The sequence below is a fragment of the Lathyrus oleraceus genome, chromosome 1 (genome assembly GCF_024323335.1).
Source record: "Lathyrus oleraceus cultivar Zhongwan6 chromosome 1, CAAS_Psat_ZW6_1.0, whole genome shotgun sequence".
In the NCBI taxonomy this organism is placed as follows: Eukaryota; Viridiplantae; Streptophyta; class Magnoliopsida; order Fabales; family Fabaceae; genus Lathyrus; species Lathyrus oleraceus.
This window is the reverse complement of record NC_066579.1, coordinates 410243920-410267681: the sequence shown is the minus strand read 5'-3', so window position 1 is coordinate 410267681 and position 23762 is coordinate 410243920. Positions and strand designations below refer to the sequence as shown.

Genomic DNA, 23762 nt, shown 5'->3' with positions numbered 1-23762 from the left:
ACCTGCAAGACTGCGATAAAGTGATGGATCCTCATATGGAGTGTTATGTGTGGCACTCATCTTTGGCTTTGTGTCAACTGGGGTTGGACAAGATTGCAGGTTGACATGCTGACACGTACTAGGATGTCTTCGGCATACTTTTTCTGGGAGAGAAAAATACCTCTTTGATGGCGGGTGACTGCTGTAACACCCTTCTACCCAAACGACATATTTAAATAGATTATCAGAGTACAACATGTAGAAGAGTTTACATTTCTTACAACATAACAATTATCGCATCACAACATAAAACATATTATTTATTTTATTAAAACTTCGCAGCGGACAACAATATTAATATTATCATTCATCATATAACAATTCATAATAATGGTTCAACATTATCTCAACAAAACATCTCAACATGTTAGTCATCATAAACAACTTAAATAATAATCAATTATCTATCGAATCCCATAACCCCGGTGTCACATGACCAGAGCATTTGACTCGACTCTGTAGAATAACTCTACACTTATTCTTCAAACCTCAACAATAGCTACTCCTCTTTATCTGCACATTGCTCATCATAGATGAACATAAACACATGCAGAAGGGGTGAGAATTACATTATTAAATAATAATATAACGACAAAAATATAAACATAAATATATTTCACAGATGCTAACACAGCTCATCATAATCATCATAATCAACATATTCATGAACATCAACAAAACAACATATCAAATGCAATGCACACACCCATGCATGACTCAACACGACTCGGTATACCCATTTTGTGACCAACTACAGGATCACCACTCCCAGATTCATCACCATAGAATCCGAGTTCCCCGCAAGGAACCAAGCCTCTCAACAAGCCCGGAGTCAACAACATCATTGGAACTCAGTCCGTTCATCACTAGGCATCGGCCTTTCATGAATGCATGCACACCAAGCATGCATCATAATCAACATAGCAACAACAGCATCATATAGTCATGTTATCATCATCATTAACACATTCTATCACAAAAGCATATCACATCATGCCACATAATCAAACACAGTATTATCACACTCTACTAATATCTATACCACTCAAAGCAACGGGAAATGATCCCTCGTATACCATGCATCAGCTAAGTTACCTCGCTCAGCCTAAACAATAAAAACTGCTCAACAACAGTCCAGGAAAGACCACAATTCTGCCCATACGCGTATTGCCTATGCCCATACGCGTATTGCCCACGCCTGACCAATTCCATACGCGTATTGCCCATGTCCATACGCGTATGCTACGCGTATCACATTCCCATACGCGTACCAACAGAGACCAAAACACGTTCAAAACATCATTTTCCTCATCCATACGCGTATTGCCTAGTGCCATACACGTACCAGCCATCTCATACGCGTATTGCCTAGTGCCATACGCGTATGACCAGAAACCAGATTTCCAGATCTGCAATGGCTTTCTCTGCTACGAGATCTATCCAAATTCATCCTTCCACAGTCCAAATTTCGCACAAAATCACTCATATCATCTAATACAATTAGTTTCCTATTCGATTTCACAAATCCTAACATCATTGCATATAATTCCTACGAATTCCTTCGATTAAAATCCCAATTTCGTTCATCCAATATTTCACCATTTTCAGCATATTATTGTTTAATAAGGTTCAGACCCCTTACCTCTTTGGATTGAAGGAAGTTCTGAGCAATCTTTGGCCTTTTTCCTCTTTCTTCTCTTCCTCTTCAGCGTTTCCCCCTTTTTCTGACTCTGAGGCAAAATACGTGAAAACACTCTGAGTTCTCCCTTTGGCCTCTTATCAAATTTCCACTTTTACCCTTCCACTCTTCATATTCCATTTATTTTATTATTTAATTATTATTAAAATAAATAACACCTATAATAATAATAATAATAATAATTCCCGATATTATTTAATAATTCCTTTTACCTTCCAATAATCATATTAAATAATATTTAAATTACTCTAACAATATTTGGGGTGTTACAACTGCAATACCCAAAAAATAGCTCAAGGGTCCCAAATCTTTCATAGCAAACTCTGAATTAAGAAGTGAAATGATAGATTTTCGTAGAGCATTAGAAGAAGTAGTAAGAATAATGTCATCAACATATAGTAAGATGTAAACCATACGAGTGTCTTTCTTCTAGATGAAAAGAGAGTGATCACACTTGCTTTGAGAGAAGCCAATAGAAGAAACATAATCTACAAATCGCTTGCAGAGAAGACAGACATGATGAGGATTCATTGGGTCCTTAAATCCCAACGGTTGATGAATGTAGACCGTTTATTTTAGTTCTCCATGGAGAAACGCATTCTTGACATCCAACTGATGAATTTGCCAAGATTTTGAAATAGCAATACTAAGGACAGTACGAATAGTAGCTGGTTTGACCACGGGACTAAAAGTTTCTCCACAATCGATGCCAACCTATTGACCTGCACCATCACCTACAAGTCGGGCTTTATGCCTCTCAAAAGAACCGTCATATTTTTCTTTATGTCTAAAACTCCACATAGATCAAATAACATTAACATCGGTGGGTCGTGGCACTAAATCCCACGTCTTATTTTTAATTAGAGCGTTATATTCATCATCCATGGCCATTTTCCAATTTGAGTCTTTAAGTGCAGACACTGGGTTTTTAGGTATATGAGATTTTGTAACATGGGTGTGGAGGCCATAATATTTTTGGTTTGGCTTAAAAATTCCATGTTGAATTCTAGTAACATGTTTTGTATCTGTTTGTAAGGTGGGTTGGAAAATTGCAGGAATGGTATTTTGACTTATGGATTCAGTATCTGTTGTTGTGAGGTGTGGGGAGAGGGAGTTTGTATTTGATAATATGGTGGGCTGTATTGGAGGAGGAATAGGGATGTGAGACCGACTGGGTGAGATTATGGTTGTGGGTGGGTCCGTATGGGATGAGGTGGACCGGTTTGAGGGATGAGGTGGGTCCGTATGGTTGTGTGGGTTATTTTGTGTTTGGGTAATTATGTGGTTTATGTAGTAGGGGGACAACTCGTTTTCAAGGAAGTTATATGTAGTAGGTTGGGGGGTGTGCAACTTTGCATATGGAAAATGAGTTTCGTCAAATAGGACATGGCGGCAAATAATAATTTTATTGGATGTTAAATCTAGACATTTATATCCTCGATGATTTTTTGGATACCCAAGAAAGACACACGGAGTGGATCGAGATTGGAGCTTATGTATCATAGTGGAAGAAAATAGAGGATAACATAAACAACCAAACACTCGTAAATGTGAGTAAGAGGGTTCTTTGTGATATAACATTTTAAGTGGTGACTCAAAATTTATGGTTTTGTTTGGCAAAATGTCTAAGAGATATGTTGCCATTTCAAGAGCATGATGCCAAAAAGTAGGTGGTAAAGACACATGAATTAATAAAGTTCGAATAATATTATTAATGGAGCGTATTTTTCATTCGGATTTTCCATTTTGAGATGATGTATAAGGGCAAGACAAACGAAACGAAATTCCATTAATATCACACATGTTTCGAAAACTATTATTGACGTATTCACTACCATTGTCACATTGAATTGTTTTAATTTCTCATTGAAATTGGGTGTTGATGTAAGCCTTTAGTTTTTGAAAATTAGAATATACTTGAGATTTGTTTGACATTGGAAAAGTCCATAAAATTTGAGTAATTATCCAAGAAAAGAACATAATATTTGTGACCTAAAGAGCTTACAACAGGAGACGTCCATACATCGCTATGTAAAATATCAAACGGCAAAAAACTAGTATTATTTGAATTCATGAAAGGCAACTTGATATGTTTACCAAGAGGACAAGAACGACATAAACGAGAATGTATTTGTCTAGATTTATTACATTCAATAAATTTATTTTGTCTAAGAGAATTTAAAATGTGTTCTCCCGGATGACCCAAGCGATCATGCCACAGAGAAGGCGATAAAGCTGCAAGAGAAAGATTAGGCTTGGATTTATTTTTGGAGTTGGTGTTGGTTGTGATGGGGTATAGATCACCTCGACTCTCACATCTCATTATAGCCATCCCCATCTGAAAGTCCTTCACAGAAAAATCAAACGGGTCAAATTCAATTGAAACCTTATTATATGTGGTAAATTTATGAACCGACACTAAGTTTTTAATTAACTTTGGAGCATGTAGTATATTGTTTAGGACAAAAGGGGTGTGTGGGGGTTTCATGTGTGCACTGCCAAAGCCATAAATTGGAATAGAGTGGCCACTTCCGAAAATTATATTATTATTTTTTTCTCAATTTAAAATAAGACGAAAGATTACCTTGCGAGGATGTCATATGAGAAGTGGCTCTAGTGTCCATATACCAAGATTCATCAGGCTGAGCAAGATTGAGGGTGTGTAAAGCAGTTTCAATATCAGTTGGGCTGGGTGCATTAACATTATAAGCAACCTGTTATGGTCTTGGCCCAAGGACTCCTCCTTGTCGAGGCTATGCATCATTAGTGGGCCTACTCCAATTGTAAGATGGATAAGGGCAAGATGGTATATTCCATGGAGCCCATTGTTTCCATGGAATCCATTGTTGCCATTGTTGTTGACCCTGACCACGACCCCCGCCGTTGAAATGATTGGGACCTGCCCGACCGCCCCTCCCGTAGTTCCGGCCACCATTGTTGCGGTTGTTCTTTTTGCCTCAATTGCCGTGAGAGGTGTTGGATGGTGGGTTACGGTTTTGATAAGTGTAACTAGGAGAGGAATGGCGAGGGACATGGCCATGAGTGCCGCCGGAGTGGAGGAAGAGCCAGAGTCACGAGCGGCTCGCTGAAGCATTGTAGATTCTTCAAGTTCAAGTCTTGATTTTGCGGTTGCAAAGGTTGGAAGAGGATCGCGTTGTTGGATGTAAGTTACGAACCCTGCATAAGCCTCATTGAGACCGGAGATCATTTTTAATACCAAACGAGTATTTATGACTGGAGAATCAACGTTTGCAAGTTGATCGGAGAGGAGCTTGAGACGGTTGCAATAGGCTTTGGTGGAGGGAAAATCTTCCAGATTGGTATTGCTAAACTGGTTTTCAAGTTGAACGGCCTGTGAGTGCTTGTTATCATTGAACATAGCGGCGATACGATTCCAACATAGTTTGGTGGTGTCGTTAATCACAAGAACAGAATGGAGTATATCTTGTGTGACAGTTGCATACATCCATTACAATACAACGACATCTAGACGATTCCAAAGGTCGGGATCGTTGGCTTTGACGATGGCTGCCTCAGCACGAGCTTGCTTGTCAATAGGTGGTATGATGTGATCAAGCACGTTGTGAACACGTGCTTGCACGGTGAATAGAGCGGACCAAGAGAGATAGAGATCGGAGTCATTATCCAACGTCACTGGTATGATGTTTTTGACGTTGGTAATGGCGAAAGCAGAATGAAAGTTGGTTTTCGCCACAGGAGGGGATTGGTTCGTCGTTGACGAAGTGTCGTCACCATTGGATGTGGGAAAAGAAGAGGTGTTAGTCATGGTGGAATAGAAGAGTTATAGTGGTTAAGAGGGATATATTTGGATCGTGTAGTCTGATACCATAAAGAAATATTACTGTCTGCTTTTCATTGATGTGATATCACAAATATATACAATTGTTACCAAATCCCTCTGTTTAGGAAGGTATTGATGTTTCATGAATATAATTACATATAGAGATATTGACAAATCACTTTCTATTAATATGAGGCATCAGTAGAAATAGTAACAAATCATTTTCCATTAATATGATATTCTATTAATTTTGAGGAAACTATCATGAATAAGATCAAAATTTATGTGAATTGATTCACTTGAATATGATCAGACAAATTTTGAATAAATTCCAGCAAACAGAATTCAAAAACTATTTTTACAAAATTTCATGAGTCCATTCACCAACACGTTTTAATCTATCCAATCACTCAATTTTCTTGAATCCATTCATAATAACCTTTTAATATGATTATTAAGATTTAACTTTTGTCAGTATTTCATTTTATGTATGTAAATAAAATTTCTTTCAAGTGTGTTAGATAATTAATGAGGAAACTAAAAAATATGATAAAATAAAGTAACGAAAGCATCAAAACAAGATAAACCTATAAATCGATAATGCACATATGTAGTTGTTTCTTTAACTGCCTTCCTCTAAATGTATGATATGCTTCCTTCTAGGATTCCTCTCACTCTTGAGGAAGTTGTTGTTGTTGTGATAAAGGAGGATCTATCTTTGATCTTGAACTTATTTGAGGATGAGAATATGAAGCTCCTCTCTTAGATCGCCTTCCATACCTATCGAGTTGCTTCCTTGTTCTCTCTAGCCACTGCTGATAGGGGTGAAGTCTTGGCTTTAGACAATCCTACCAAGGAGAGGGATACTTGAAAAGGAAAGTATGAATCCCTATAGAAGAAGTGTTAGAGTTTCCATAAGGAACTTATTGTGTTGCAGTAAAAGGTCAAGGTCAATGATACATTGCAAGAAAATGAGAAGTTATGTGGTTCTCCTTTAACCTTGGTCGCCCGAATTTTTGATCTAGAGTCATCCCTTGAGGAAGAGAAGAAGCGGTGTCAAGAGGCTTCAAAGGATATTTCTAAGGTGAACTGCCCTGCAGAGGAGGATCAGAAAACTCTTCAGTGGGAAGTAGAGACTCATGTTGAGGACCTAAAGGCTCTTGAGGTTTACCGGTTTGTGGGAGAAGTTCTGCAATTCCCTTCAATGAATTGTGCAAGGCGTGTATGAGGTCCTTTTTTTAGGTCATGGATCATGAGAATAAATTATGTCCTTATTTCCCTATTCCTATTGAAGTGTTGAACCCCTTCAAGATAACTCTAGAAGGGAATTTCAGGGGTGATCCTCGTTACTCGACTCTGGGTGCAAAAGCTTATTTCTCCTTTTTTTCCTATAACATTTTCCAGGCTATTCTTCCTTGGCTACAATAACATTATAAAATATTTCTAACTCATCTATTTTGAGTTTATTTGACTTTGTGTACTAGATATGTGTTTGACTCCTCTTTATTGTCGCCATGCGCTTCTGATTGGTTGCTTGTTGTTGTAGCGTCGAGACTTGTTCATTCTTCCTGCAAATAAATATTTTTTAACTTGTGGGAGATTTAAGTATTCTCTGTCTCGTGGGAGACTTAAAATTTGAATGCCTCGTGGGCATTGCTGGTGTCCACTGGTCGAGTGTAAGTCTGTGCCACGACAGCTACAAGGTGTCATCAACTTTGGGTGTAAGAACCCCCACAACTTCTTTCGGGAAAAATGCCTCATTTCATTGAGGTGTCTAAAATACTCTTTAAACTCTATAATCTCAATCAGAGTTTCATCGTCACTAGATCTGGTTGAGAAAAGTTAGTGTTGTTCTTCCACATCCTTAGAAACTGTCCCCAGCCAAAGGTAAGATTTATGTCGCTTCTCCCAGGGTAAACCTAGTTCGGGGTGGACGTCTCTGAGCTTCACCGCCTACACTCTTGGAGTGGCTAACTCCTAAGAGGGAGTGTGACAACTATGTTGAAAAGAAAAGAGTTCTCCTTAAACGTGAAATCTATTTTTAAAAAATGCCTTGCACCTTCCTGCATGGACTTACACGACTCTTGTGACCGTAATATTTTTAATAGTTAGCATATAATTTATTAGCATTTCACAAATCCTCAAGTATTTAATTCATATAGGGGAACATAAGGATACATAATTCTCCTCCTCTACCATGATTTCTCAAGCTGGCCAAAGTGTTAGTTGAAGCGGCCTTCATTTCACCCGCCGAATAGTGCGGTGGTCCGCCACGTATCGTCGGCATCTTTGTCGATATAGTTTTCAAGTGCCTGTAGATATCCGACAATCTTATGCGATAACTAAGCATTATATCCCTTGAATAATCGTTAGAATTATCCTCGCTTCCTTGTACACTTGGATGATATGGGACAGTCAGTGCCTCTGTAACCGCCACCTATTCACGGTCTCTCGGCATAGCTCAATCTTATCCCTCTCGGATAGATGGATGATAAGTATGAATTCTACCCTCCGCATTGGCATAAGGGCCGCTTTCTATGACCTTCCACAATGTTGTCGGTGACACGTTTACAGGAGTCGTGAGGGTTTGTCCCCTGGATCCCGCCTGGACAATGATCACGTTATGAGCATTGTTGAATGGGGATGATATTTCTTAAGGATCTCTTTGCTAAAACCTTCATCGGTTCCTATGGAACGAGCCTGGTTTCTATCTCTCCTTTTTATGTCTCCTTATGGGTCGGCAAAGTGGGTCATGAGGTTAAAAGAGAGTGTCAATCATATTCTAAATAAATGATTTCTCATCTAACATTTGTGGGGGCCTAACATGTATTTCTTTCACGTATTCTCCCCTTCAGAGGGCATGATCCCTCCTGCTTCATTAAAGTAAGCCATAGAGCTATTGAAGATCGAAGTATCTCTATTACTCTATAGGTCCGAATTGATCCATAGAGATCTAATAATTTAATTGCATTGGATCAGAAATTGTCACTAAGAGTATATCGTCTACGATGTATCTCGTACGGACTTTCACCAATGAAGGAGACTACTGCAATTTTTGGTAGATTTGTATTTGTGATATTTGGATCCTCCTTGTTCCTCAAACATATTTATGCGCTTCGATCTCCAATTATTGAATCTATGTAGAAGTGATAGGGGGAAATGTGCCTTAACCAACAGAACAACATCGAATATAACAACGTCGTGAATCTTATTGGCGATAATAAGATATGATAGAATAAAACAAGTATATCTAGCATTTCACCATAACGGCGTATAACACGATTTGTGATGGTAATTACTTCAATCACCAATATTTCTCCATTTGGAGTTTGATTTATGTTGTCGTGATCTAGCGATTTCGATGCGACACAATCTTTATTCATCGCTCAAAGGTTCTTCACCTCCTAGAGAAGATGCGACTGTCATGGATCTATGCCAGAAGGCGTTACGGAAAAAGACCGTGTTAATGATGGATAATTGAAGTAATGCATACTTAGGAGGATGATTAGGAACTTTTGGTATGATATTGGAGGTAATTCTTATATAGACATGAATTTGATCTAGAATTGTCAACTCAGTGGAATTTTTGCGAGAACCATAAGTCTCATGATTCAAGGAATCGAAGTTGAAATGATGCTTGATTGGATTGAACACGATGGACATTCGTGTTCGATTCTGAATGCTTTTGATTTGGTGACCTGATAATGTTACAAATTGGTGAATTAAAGAGCAAGCGTGAAATCGTGGAAAACGCAGGAATCATAAGTCAATTTTCATAGATGGTGCCACTGTTCCATTCTGCAACCAGAAATGGATGTAATCGGTTGGTGCAAAATCCTGAATCGATGGTACTGATCTCTGATACGGTGGCGTGCAGGTGGACTCTCAAAGTTAGCACTCTAACGCCTAAGTTAGATCACCATTCAAGATGAGTGTAGTAAAAAATGGAGAACAAAAAGCATACCTTGTATTTCGTGTGAGATAACTTTTATATCTTGAATCATGTGGAGTGGATTTGAATTTGATTGAGCTTTAAATATATATATATATATATATATATATATATAATATATATATATATATATATATATATATATATATATATATATATATATATATATATATATATATATATATTATTGACTTAATTAAATGAAGTCAAAACTCATTATATAAATATTAAATATTCGCTCTCCCCTAAAATTAATTTTGTATGTAGCAAATTTTAATACCTCCGCAAATAATATAAGCATTTTGAAAATTTCTTGAAAAAATTTAATCGGTGGAGGTCAAAGTCCGCCTTTAAATGATGTTCATTTTGTATTTTTTTAAAGTATAAATCAGATATGCTTTGTATGTAAATATAAAAATTAATTTTTTGAATTAGAAAATACTTCTTCAAATAAATTTAATGTTTTTTTTCTTTTAAAAGTGATTTTTATATTTCAAGTGTCGTAACCTGTTAACACAGGGGTGTAACCGGTTACAACAAGATTAGAAGTACTTTTGAGTAGCATAAAAATAAAATTATTGAAGGTGTAATCGGTTAACATTTGAGGTTAACCGATTACCACTGAATGCATTTTATTTTTGATGTCAGTTATAATCGGTTACATGCTTGAGTTTTTGTATTTTTCTGTGTTGTAATTACATGTTTTAGGTCCCAATTATTTTGTAACACTTATATAAATTATTAGGAGGCATTCTCATCTCAAAGTAATGTGAATATCATTTCTCACCCTCAATTCTCTCTCTCTCTCTCTCTCTCTCTCTCTCTCTCTCTCTCTCTCTCTCCATATTCCAAATTTCTCCACCATTGTATGCAAATCTTGTTGTTTAAAGTTCAAATATTTGGCATCAAGAGCCTGGTTATGATCCACAAACACCTAGTGTGTAACATGAATTTTGTTTCCAATGAAAGAATCCTTGTAAACCTACTTATCCTTGATAAGAAGGCTTATGCAATAGATGATAAGGAGAAGGTGTTGAGGTTACAAACTCACAAGCGTCAACTTGAATTTATTCAAATGAAAGAAAAAGTGACAATCAACGATTTCACAATGAGAATCAATTGGTTGGTGAACCAAGTGAAGGAATGTAGAAAAACAATCACATAGCAGTATGTTGTCATAAAAATCTTGCATTCTTTAACACCAAGATTTGACAATGTAATTGTAGCGATTGAGGAATCGAAGGATCTTGCGATGATGAGCAAAAAGGAACTGTAAAACTCTCTTAAGGGTCATGAGCAAAGGATGGAGGAGAGAAATTCTGATAAGGCAAAGGTAAAGATCGCTTTGCAAGCTCGTTTTAACAAGAAGGACAAGAGATCAAAAGAAAAATGGTTGATCAAGAGTAAAGGGAATTTTCAAAATTTTGGTGGAAGAGAGTCCCAAAATTCCAAGAATTTGACTTGTCAAAAGGGTGAGAGAAGCTGCAACAAAAATGGTGGTCAAGGCAACTTTTGAGTTAAAAAGAAGAGGTTTGACAAAAGAAAAGAATAGTGCTTTAAGTGTAAAAGGTTCCATCATTTTGCAAGAGACTGCAATGCGAATAAGAAGGAACCTCAAGGAGATGAAGCCAAGGTTGCAAGACAAGAGTTTGATGAAGAGAATACACTATTGGTCATGATCATGGAATGAAATTGCATCAACAATAACAACAGTAATTCTGGGAATGCTACAAAAACAGGTTGTAATCGGTTGCATGATATGGTTAACCAATTACATGCAGAAGAAAATGCCATGATGAGTACGAAAGGAGTTAAGTGAAACAAGGAATAATACTTGAACTCGGGTTATTCTACTCATATAACGAGGAATAAGGATTGTTTTGTTAAAATTAATCGTGCCATGAAGAACAAAGTAAAGTTTGCGGATGACACCACTTTAGCGGTCAATGGGATCAATGATGTTTTGATCATGAAAAGGGATGGTGGACATTCCTTGATCAAAAATGTATTATTCATTCCAGGAATTAAATGTAACCTTCAAAGTATTGGCCAGTTGCTTGAGAAGGGTTACAAGATTCACATGGAAAACAAGGGGCTGCGCATTATGAATGCAAAATGAGCTTTGGTCCTTAAAGAACCTATGGATGCCAATAGAACCTTCAAGGTTGACCTGAAGGTTTTGGAGCATAAATGTCTTGATATAGCAGCAAGTAGAGAAAAATGGATATGGCACTATCGTCTTGGACATCTCAATTTCTGAGATCTCAAAGACTTGCAAAAGAACGGAATGGTAACGAGGTTGCCATTTATCAACATACCGACTAAAATTTGTGAAGAATGTGCGCAATCGAAGCAACATAAGGGTAAACTCAGCAAGGATGTAGGTTGTGGAACCAAGAATCACCTTGAGGTGGTGTATTCGAATGTGTGTAGAGTGATGCAAGTAGATTCCATTGGTGGCAATAGATACTTTATCACTTTTATCGACGATCATAGTAGAAAGCTATGGACGTAGCTAATCAAGGGAAAAGATGAGGTATTTGAAGTTTTTAAGAAGTTTAAGTCCATGCTTGAGAGGCAAAGTGGTCACAAACTCAAAGTGATCAAAATGGGTGGTGGAGGCGAAAATGTCTTAAAACACTGAGATTTTTATGATCAAGAAGGGATTATACATGAGTTATTACCACCTTATACACAACAGTAAAACGGTGTTTCCAAAAGGAAGAATCGGTCGATCATGAACATGGTGAGAAGCATGTTAAAGGGGAAGAACTTGCCGAAAGAGTTATGGAGAGAAGCGGTATCCACAACTGCCTATTTGTTGAATAAGTGTCTTACAAAGAAGCTTGAGAATTTAACACCGGAGGAAGCATGGTCGGGATTCAAACCGAATATGAACCATTTGAGAGTTTTTGGTTTCGCAGCGTATTTACATGTGTCGGGACAGTTTAAAAAGAAGTTGGATGAAAAGGGAGAAATGATGCTACTTGTAGGGTATCACTATATCGGTGGTTACAATTTGTTTGATGTAGCAAATAGGAGGGTTGTGATATGCCGATACATCATTGTTAACGAAATCAAGGAGCTACAGCAACCTATAACCCATTACGTAAAAGCTGTAACCGGTTACAACTTTGAAAATCCAGATTCTGCAGAAACAGAAGGAGCAGAAACTCCCGTTGCCTAAGCTCGAATTGAAGAGTATGTCAGAAGATCAACAAGGAAAAAAGGTTTGCCTCAAAGAATCCAATATTGTGAGCTATTATGAGACAACAAAGTCAATGATGATGGTGATTTCGTCTATTTTACACTTATGGCTAAATCTGAACTTGTTAAAACATAAGAGACTTTAAGTGATCCAAAATGGATTTGTGCTATGAGGGAGGAGATAGAATCAATTGAGAAAAATAATACTTGGGAGTTGGTTGATTTACCAGATGGAAAGAAGCCAATTGGTGTAAAATGGATGTTCAAAGTGACCAAAAATTCCAAGGGTGAGATGATCAAGCATAAGGCTTGATTAGTTGCAAAGAGGTTCTTGCAAAGAAAAGACACATACTTTGAAGAGGTATTTGCACCATTTGTTAGGATTAAAAACATTAGGCTAGTTGTTGGTATTACAAATAACCACAATTGACCCATCTACCAAATGGACGTCAGATATGTATTTTTGAACAAACTGCTTGAAGAAGTGGTGTATGTAGAATAATCCTTAGTTTTGTTGTGAGAAACCAAGAGCTGGAGTTCTTCAAGTTGAAGAAAGTCTTATATGGTTTGAAGCAAGCTCCAAGAGCTTGGAACAGAGGAATAGATGGTTTCCTAAATGAGGTTGGCTTAAAAAATGTGTGTATCCGAGCATGGAGTGTATGTGAAGACGGATACGAGTGAAGGAGTGCTTATCCTTTGTCTATATGTAGATGACTTGTTGATAACAAGCAGCAACAAAAAGTGAATTTCTAAGTTCAAGGGTGTACTTATGACAAAATTTGAGATGACCGACCTTGGCCTCATGACAGACTTCCTTGGCATTGAGTTCCACAAGTCCAAAAGGGGATTGCTCATGTACCAAAGAAGATATGCTCTTGAGATTTTGAAGAAGTTTGAAATGGAACATTGTAATGTTGTCATTACTCAGGCTGAACCAAGTCTGTAGTTGTCTAAGAATAAGGATGAACATGATGTTGATTCAACTCAGTATAAGAGGTTGATTGGATCCTTGCGTTATTTGTGCATTACGCGACCTAACTTGGTGTTTAGTGTCGGTATTGTGAGTGATTCATGGGGATATTAAATGTGTCTCACTTGAAATCTATGAAGAGGATCCTAAGGTATGTCAAAGGTTATGTTTGTTGTGTAATTCTCTTTCCCGCGGCGGATACGGACAGAAAATGCAATTTACTCGATTTTACCGATTCTAATTGGTGCATAGATAAAGATGATTGAAGCCTACAACTGGATGCATCTTTAAGTTTGGTGAAAAGAAAATCTTATGATGTTCTAAGAAGGAACTGGTGGTTGCACTCTCATCTTGTGATGTAGAGTACATTGTTGCTTTGTTATGTGTGTGTCAAGCCGTCTGACTTATGGATCTATTGGAGGAGTGGGCAACAATGATGGTAAGGCTATTACACTCCTAGGTGACAATGTTTCCGCAATTAATCTTGTTAAAAACCCAATTACACATGGGAGGAGCAAACATATTGAGATGATGTTTCACTACTTGAGGGAGCTTGTTAGTTAAAGAAGGTTACAATTGGGATATTGCAGAAGTGAAGATTAAGTGGATGATTTGTTGACTAAGGAAGTCACAAATGATGTGTTCAAGATAAACATGAGCATGGAATACTTGGAGCACTTGAATTAAGGTGATGTGTTAAAAATGATTTTTGTAATTCAAGTGTTGTAACTGGTTAATACGGGGGATGTAATCGGTTACAGCAATCCCAAAAGCACTTATGAGTAGAAAAAAAGTGAAATTAATGAGGGTGTAACCGGTTAACATAAGCGGTAAATCGGATACCACTGAATGTGTTCTATTTTTTATGTCAACTATAATCAATTAACCAATTATTATAACCGATTACAAGCCCGAGTTTTTGCATTTTTCTATCATGTAATTACATGTTTTAAGTCTCAATTATTTTTTAACACTTGTATAAATGTCTTGGAGACATTCTCATCTCAAAGTAATGTGAATCACTTCTCACCCTCAATTATCTCTCTATCTCTCAATTTTCCTCTTTCACTATTCACACTCCAAATTTCTCCATCATTATTCACCAATCTTAATCTTGTGATTCAAAATTTCAACAATAATATCTTTAAATATTTATTGCAAAAATTTAAATAAATAAAACGAGATAATAAAATAATTAAGAGTATTATAATAAAAAAGATAAATGATTCAATTAAAAATAACCTAAAACAATAGCTATAATGTAAGAGAATATAATAGCTGGACTAAAATCAATTATAAACCTTAAAGAAATATATAGTATGTTTGTTTTAACTTTAAAAATATTTTTTTAAAATGATTTTTATAAAAACGTTTTATAAAATAGTAAAAGTTTTTTGAATTTTTTTTTTATAAATTAAAAGATTAATTTTTATATATTATAACATAACCATTCAATAACATAGTTAAAATTGTAATCTTTTTTAAATTTATATTTTAAAAATATTTTTTATAAAAAGTTGTTTGAAATAGTAAAGTAATTTTGTTTAATTTTGATATTTTTTTTTTAATAAAATAATAAATTTCTAAAATAACATTTTAAAACAATTATTTAAACCAAATTTTTTATTAAAAAATTCTATATAGATTTTTTTAAAAAAAAATGTAACACTATAAAATTTATTTAAAAAGAAAAAGTAAAATAAACAGCCCATAATAATTTGGTAAATCATTTTTGGCAGCATATATTCTTAGATACTACTAGTAGATTCATGCTTACTATAAATAGAAGATATCTTATAGTTGAACTTTAATGTTCACTCTTGCCACAAATTTAACAATACAAGAATAACACATTCATTTTATTCCAAAATTATTCTCTCATTCCTCTCACAATTTCTCAACATCCTTAATTATTACCCTCCATTGATTAGTTAGCACAATTTCAAAGCAACCCTTCATCTAAATATGAATCAAATTGAGAAAGTATTAAACAAAAAGCAATTATTGAAAAGATCTTTGCAGTTTGTTCTCTCAATTTCTGCTTTTTCTATCTTCCTTTGTTACTACTCTTCTGGATTTTTCATAAACACTCAAACATTGAATGTTTACTTCTTCTACACATGCTTTTTCACCTTTTTCACTCACACCCTTGAAAGGAAATACATGTTTCTGATTTGTAATGGAATCCTTGCATTTCTAGCTAAGAACTTGTTCATCATCACAACAACAACAACCTCTTCAGATTCTGAGTCTCTTTCTATTGTAAGTTTTGAATCTTTAGAGGAAGTTGGTGATGTTATGGCTGATGAAGAATACTATGAAGAAAAAGTTGAAGAGCATGAAGAAGGTACGTTATATATCCAAAATGAAGGGATTGATGAAGAAGGAGGAACAGAAAGTGAGATTGATGTTAATGTGTTGGCACAAGATGATGATGATGGAGAAGAAACAACATTGACAACAAATGAAGAATTAGTGAATACAGAAGAATTGAACAGAAAGTTTGAAGAATTCATAAGGAGAATGAAAGAGGAGATGAAGATTGAAGCTCAAAGACACCTTATTGCAGTTTAGTATATATCATAAGTGTTTGGTCTTTTTTTTCATATGACTAAGTGTTATGTTTTTTTTTGTTTTTTTATGTTATGTTTGTTTTTCAGTTTAGTCCCTTTTGTTAATTTGCATTTTGATGAGCAATACTTCATATCCCTCTAGCAGCTTGTTCTTTTTTTCTTCATTCTTTTAAATTGTGCCATGTTATTTTAGAAATTTTAAACAGTATATAACGAGTATTTGAGTTTTATATCATTTTCTTTTGTTGGTGATTTCATATTATTAGTTTTTTTTCTTAAAAAATTAAATAAAAATAATAAACCTAATTAAATAGTTTTTAAAATTAGGACTAAAAAAGTGTTAAAAATAAAACCCACAATTATTATTAATATAAAAAATATTAAATATTTGTGTTATTCAATTATTAGTACCATTTGAGAGAGATTGACCTAGTTGCCACTGCCCTGAAATATTTTTCTCAAAATGCCATTCGCTGAAAAAAATTGTCCAAAATGCCACTTTTTTTTGTCCTGTAGTGGGATTTAAATATTGTTTTACAGGGTCCTCCATCTTAGATGACGGACGCCCCCAGAGGTGCAGTTGGGGTGCGCCATCTGGGATGGAGTGTGCATTAAAATATATTTTTTTGTTTTTTAATTTTAGAAAAATATAAAATGATTATAATAAATTTTTAATATTAAAAATTAATTAAAATACTATATTTAATAAAAAATAAATATAATTTTTTTAAAAAAAAATTAACTACTTTGATATATAATATTTTTCATAGTTATTTAATATTAATTAGTTATATTTACTTTTACATATAATTTGTAATAAATATATAATACTAATTAAGAATTATTATTAATAATAATTAATTAATTAAAATTTTGATTTTTTTTTGTAATATTTGTTATAAATATTTAATATTACATAATATTTCGAAATTAATTTAAAAAAAGAGAAGTTTAAATTTTTTTAATAGAAAAATGAATATTTTTAATGATACTTACAATAAATTTATTAAAAGTAAATTTATTAATATTTGTAATAAGTATATAATAATAATTATAAATTAATATTTATAACAATTAATTAATTAATTGTTTTAAAAATAAATTGTTCTAAAATTAAAATAAATAATAAATAGTGACATATTATTAGCAAATAATATTTATAACATTTATTTTTTCCCGCCCAAATAATATTTTGATATAGAGTTTTCCCGCTTAAACCATAGTATAATATTATTTTTTATTTTCAATAGGTATCCTATAAATATTTGAAGCATATGACAGATGAATATATTAGTTGTGAATGATGTATGTGTGTTGCATTGTTTTCTTTGAAACAGATAAGCAGATGAGGGTTTGTTTGAATCCACAATGGAAGTTCAGGCAGTTGGTTTCTGCCATCAACGGAAGTTTTGGACAACTGGGTGGTCTGATTCGACGTGTTAGAAAAATTGAATATTATTGTCCTTACATAACTCTTACGGATGCTAGCCCAGATGGGACATACATGCATTATTGGGATCGTGTAGAAAATGATCTAGATGTTACTTGTATGTTTTCTGCGCATAGTGGAGAGGTTAGTCGAGGTGTTGAAGATCCACTTGTCTTCGTTGTTGTCGTTTAAAATGATAATATGATCAAAGGTGTTGTAGTGATTAGTTGTTATAACGTGTTGGAATAGTTGTAGTTTTTTATCTTTAGATGAAGTTGTTATTATGTTGTAATCTGTCTTGTGTTGTAGAAGATAATGTTACGCTTCTAATAGAACTTGTTTTTGGAAAAAGGAAATACACGAAATATAATGAAGATTGAATATACTAAAACTTCAGACATAACTAAGTAGAAGGGTCAGGCCTGGTTGGACATTTTCTGCGCATATGTCCTATTTCTCGACAAATACCACACCTTCTTTTTTCTTTTTCAGCGTTGTCCATTTCAGTTCTAATCCGACAACTGTTTGGGAGACCTTTCTTGTTTCTCCGCATGCGGTCGTTGTGGAATAGCGTGTCACCTTCATATTGTGGCCAACTTGTTTCGGTCGGGATCCTGATGAAACTTTCCTCGTAGACCTTAAATACGTTTACAACTTTGAACACGTCAGCTATATGCACAGAATAGTCTTGTCTTATGCTTGAACACGCTGCAATAACATGTGAGCAAGGGACATGAAACGTTTGGAATCTTCCACACTCACACGTAAGATTTTGAAGGTCGACGTTGTAATGGGTAGTCGGTCTGCCATCACTATGATGAACAGTCTCCTGGACCTGGAAGCAGAATCTCTCACGATCAAATTGCATGACTGTGTGGCTATTTGATTTGATTACTTCCTCCTCAATTCCCTTCATGCAGTTTTCAGTGAACAGTTTGCCAGAACCCAACATTTTAGTCCAATCATGTCCTCTTTTCCCAAACAGTGTGCCCATTCGATAATATGTTGATTTTACCAAAGCGGTAATAGGTAGGTTGCGTGTGGATTTTAAAACTGAGTTCATTGATTCTGCGAGGTTGGTAGTCATATGACCCCAACGTTTCCCTCCATCAAATGATCTCGTCCATTTTTCTCTTGGAATATTGTCTATCCATTGTAACGCTTCTATGTTAACCTTACGTATCTCTCCCCTGTAGTATTCATATGTTGCCTCATTTAATGCATACCTTGAAAATGAAAAGGAAAACTAAATTAGTATGTAGAAGTAAATTTAAGATATGGTAACAAAGATATTTTTTGGAAGGTACCCATGTTAATAATTTTTTTCCGAAGTTCCTTGTCTTTGAATTCCCTCATGAAATTTTGAGCTATGTGTCTGATGCAATAGACGTGTGAGGAGGGAGGGTGTTGCCAGCCATTATCCGGGTTATTATTGGCACTCTTTATTGACTGATGTTGATCTGATATCAAACATAGGTTGGGTTGTGGTGTCACATGCATTCTAAGATTTCTCAAGAAAAAACTCCATGCTTCTTCGGTTTCACCCTCTACCAATGCAAAAGCTATTGGAAATATGTTCCTATTTCCGTCTTGTGCCACAGCCATTAACAAAGTTCCCCTGTACTTTCCATATAACCATGTGCCATCTACTTGAACCACCGGTTTGCAGAATGCAAAACCCTTGATGCATGGTTGGAAAGCCCAAAAAAGGCAGTGAAAAACTCTAGCACCACTGATTTGAGTCCCTTCATTTGAAAATATAGGAAGGGTCTCGAGTTCTATTATAGTACCTGGTAGAAATGTTTTCATGACCAACAACCATTGCGGCAGGTCGTTGTATGAAGTCTCCCAGTTTCCATAAATAGCAGTGATAGCCTTATTCTTTGAAATCCATGCCTTTTTGTAAGAGATTGTGTAGTTGAATGTCTCCCGAATATGAGCGATGATGTGTTTCACTTTCAGTGAGGCATCACTGTTGATTAGAGACTTGATAATGTTACATATTAGATTAGAGTCAAGTTTTCTATGATCTTGAGACATTGTGGAAGACATGCATGTGTGCAGACCGCTAACCTTAGTGATCACCCAGTTACCACTCCCCTTCCCCACATATGTTATTGATCGGTCACCATTTCCATTGAATTCCCGCCGTTAATCCGACGTATTTTCATCACTCTGGTAAGATTTATGTTTGTTTTTAGTTGCATTTGAGTCAAGTATCAAGTTTTGTTGGTTTGGTATTACATTACATTCGATTACGAGTTTAAGTCAAAAAGACCTTGTTTATGCTTCGTTTGGGTAGTGTCATTGTTCCAGGTTCAAAAGCAAGAATGGTGAAGTTCGGGACACTCTGAAGGACGAAAATATGACAGAACAGCAGGTCAACACGGCCACCCGTGTGCCACCACACGGCCGTGTTGTTGGTCAAGCAGAGAAAAAGATGAAGCAGAAAACAGGGATCAACACGGGCACCCGTGTGTACACACACGGCCGTGTTGATTAAAACAGTGCATTAACACGGGCACCCGTGTGTAGGGACACGGTCCGTGTTGTTGCTACTGTAACAAATGCTGAAATTAATTAATGCAGGAGAAAAAACACGGGCGCCCGTGTGTACACACACGGCCGTGTTGATTGCACGCAGCTTGGAAAACCTAATTTTTCCTTGTGAACCGATTCTGATCATTAAGGGCAGTATGGACCTTTTGCTTAGAGAGGAGGCATATGAAACTATAAGAAGGCTTGGAAGAGAAAGGAAAAGGGACTTTTTGACAGACGAACGAAAGCATTACAGTGGAGAAGATAGCGAATACAACGGATTCGAAGACGGCGAGATTCAACGGTAGCCACCATTGAAGATCAAATTCTCCTAATTCTTTGTAATGTCTAATCTTTACTTTATGAATTCTTTAAGTACTATGAGAGGCTAAACCCCCTGATGCTAGGGGGTGGTCCTGATGTTATCGTATGTTATGAATGTGAACCAATGATTCCTTGATTACTATGTTATGTCTTTCAATTTAATTGTGTGATGTTATTATGCTTTTGTATCGGACAAATACAAATTAATCTATGACTTCCAATTACAGGACTGTGATTGGTAGGGTTTTCACACAATTGGGTTTATGAATGCATCATCTAGGACTAGTAACTTTCATAAATTACCGTAAACCTTGATATATTGTATGATTAAAACCAATGATTAATTGAATGGACATTTGAGTAAGAATTGGTAGTTTAATAGTTTCTCACTTAAGGACTTAAGTAAGAACATTCTGAGGTTAGGTGATTGAATGTATCATAGGTATTAAGGAAATCGGGATAAATTCATAACGGGCTAACTCAACCACTTACCCTAGCATCTTTTATCTTAATCAGTTATTTTTACTATCTTCGTGTCACTATTCGCAATTCCAAAACAAACCAACCATTATCTTTTTGTTTGAATAGAATCGAATTGAAATAAGTAATTCCTACGCAATCCTCGAGATCGATACTGGGAAATAAACTCCCTATTACTACATCGGTGAAAATAGTACACTTGCTATTTTTCCGATCAAGTTTTTGGCGCCGTTGCCGGGGATTGCCAAACTACATATTTTAATTTTCATTCTATCGAAATTTTGTTGCTCGCCAACCAAAATTTTATCTGTGACAATTTTGTTATTCAATTTTAATCGTTGTCTAACTTGTTTATGCGAGGTAAGTCCTCAGCTGATTTTCATTTTGACGCAGAACCAGAGAGAACATTGCGGGCAAAGCTCAGAGAAGCTAGAAGAAAGAAACTGGCAAACTCTGACAGCGAAGAACCGGCCACACCGAGAACACCAGCTTCTGTTCACTCCGAAAAATCTGAGTCAAACACAGATTCCCATCCAGACACTGTTAATATGGCTGCAGACCCACCTCCACCGGAAAGACTTTTAGGTGACTATGGCAGACAGAATAATCCAGCAGTGCGGTTGACCATTGTGAATCAACCTGTTAATGTTGCTCACTTCCAGTTGCACCCGTCTACTATCCGCCAGTTAGAAAGCAAACCTTTTGCAGGAAAGATCAATGAGGATGCAAACAAGCATCTGCAGAGGTTTCTGACTATGACTACATCATTGAAAATTGATGGGCATTCTGAGGAAGCAAAGAGATTGGTCATGTTTCCATTCACGTTATCTGAGGACGCTGAGGAATGGTTTTATTCCCTACCTGCAGGAAGCATTACTACATGGCAACAAATGGAAACAACATTCTTGAATGAGTATTTTCCTGCTTCTGTGTATATCCGTAAGAGGTATGACATTGTGAATTTTAAACAGAAAGAAGGAGAGACACTTGGAGATGCCTACAAAAGATTCAAAAGATGTTTAGTTGCATGTCCTACACATAATCTGGATGAAACTGAACAAATGCAGAATTTTGTGAATGGGCTGAAGATGAGAACTAAGCAACTCATTGATACAGCTGCTGGTGGCTCGTCTAATTTTTCTACAGCAACCGGTATCAAAAAAATCATCGAAGCTATTGCAGCAAACGAGCATTTGGAATTGTATGACCGTACTGTAAATCAGCCGGAGGGAAAAATTGACTTGAAATTAGCAAATCAGGTAGTGAAAATGGAAGACCAGATTGCTGCTGAGGTTGAAAGGAGATTGAAAGCTATGAATTTAGGTACCCAGACTGTTGCTCAAGTTCAGCCGGTTCCGACCATGATTTGTGAAATTTGTAGTGGACCACACAATACTGTTCATTGTTTTGCAACACCGCAACAGATTGAAGAAATAAAATTTTTAAAGCAGAACAATCCCTACTCCAACACATACAATCCGGGGTGGAAAAATCATCCCAACTTTGCATGGAAAGATCAAAGAGGGAACGTGCAACAGCAGGCACAAGGTCAATATCAAAATCAATATCAGCAGCAGCAACAACAGGTACCTCAGAAGGCAGATTGGGAGATTGCAATTGAAAAGATGGCAGCTCAAAATATGCAATTTGAAGAAGAGACTAGAAACAATCAGAAAAACACCACCGCCTCCCTAAGGAATCTCGAAGTTCAGCTGGGGCAGATAGCACAACAACTGTCAAGTTCTAGAACACCAGGTTCCCTACCTAGTGAAACAGTTCAAAATCCAAGAGGGCAGGAGAATGTTAATACTGTCACGACGATAGAGAAAGAGGTTGCTAAGAAGAAAAAAATTATCTCACCGAGCGAGCCGACTAAAGAAGAAACTACAAAAGGAACTAAACCGGTGATTAAGTTGCCCTACCCTCAGAGAGTGATAAAGAAGGAACCTAGTGAGTCAGACTTCGAGAAATTCATAAAAATGTTTAAAAGGATTGAGGGTCATATGACTTTGTTTGAAGCACTTGAAAGGATGCCCATGTACAAGAAATTCGTGGAAGAGGTAATGGCTGAAAAGAAACCAACCACTGAAGAACAGGTATCTGGTAAGGAACAATATAATGCAAACTCCCTGGAGCAGAACATTCCTAACAAACAGAAGGATCCAGGAACCGTCACAGTACCGTGCACAATCAAAGAAAGAACCTTCAAAAAGGTATTAATAGATTCGGGAGCCAGTGTGAATCTGATGCCATTATCGGTCTATCACAGGTTGGGTATTAAAAATATTAGTGATATAAAGACCAATCTGAAGTTTGCGGATCACTCAAGGAAAGATGCATATGGTATAGCTGCAGATGTGCTGGTAACAATAGCGGACTTGACTTTCCCAGTTGATTTTGTAATCCTAGACATACCTGAAGACAATGAGGCAATCATTATTCTGGGTCGACCTTTCATGAAGACGAGTCGATGCAAGCTCGACATGGATGAGTGCACGCTAACCTTGAAAGTTCACAACAAGGAAATAACATTGAATGCTATTGAAAATCAGGAGATGGAAGAAAATACAAAATCTCAGTATCAAGTAGGCTTAATCAAGACATTGAATACTATCAAAGGCTCACCACTGCCAGTAGCCACCCGAAATGGAAAGATTCCTAACACTGAAAGGATAGTTAAAAAGGAATCGTGGTACAAAGGAGTCCACACTGATAAAAGAGACAATTTCCGTGTTGTAGACAAGAGGTG

The 23762-nt window shown here is 36.1% G+C and overlaps 2 protein-coding genes across 2 annotated transcripts; one reads left to right on the top strand and one right to left on the bottom strand.

Annotated features, from left to right (window-relative positions):
- The first annotated feature begins 15634 nt into the window (after positions 1–15634).
- LOC127112225 (uncharacterized) lies at positions 15635–16243 on the top strand. Its single transcript, XM_051046280.1, has one exon. It carries the CDS (start codon positions 15635–15637, stop codon positions 16241–16243), a length of 609 nt encoding a protein of 202 aa, XP_050902237.1.
- A 1831-nt stretch (positions 16244–18074) lies between these two features.
- Positions 18075–19711, bottom strand: LOC127112211 (uncharacterized). The gene is made up of 2 exons (XM_051046279.1): positions 19083–19711; positions 18075–18897 (listed from the first exon to the last, which is right to left on the bottom strand). Exons 1-2 carry the CDS (start codon positions 19709–19711, stop codon positions 18075–18077), a joined length of 1452 nt encoding a protein of 483 aa, XP_050902236.1.
- Between the last annotated feature and the right edge of the window lie 4051 nt (positions 19712–23762).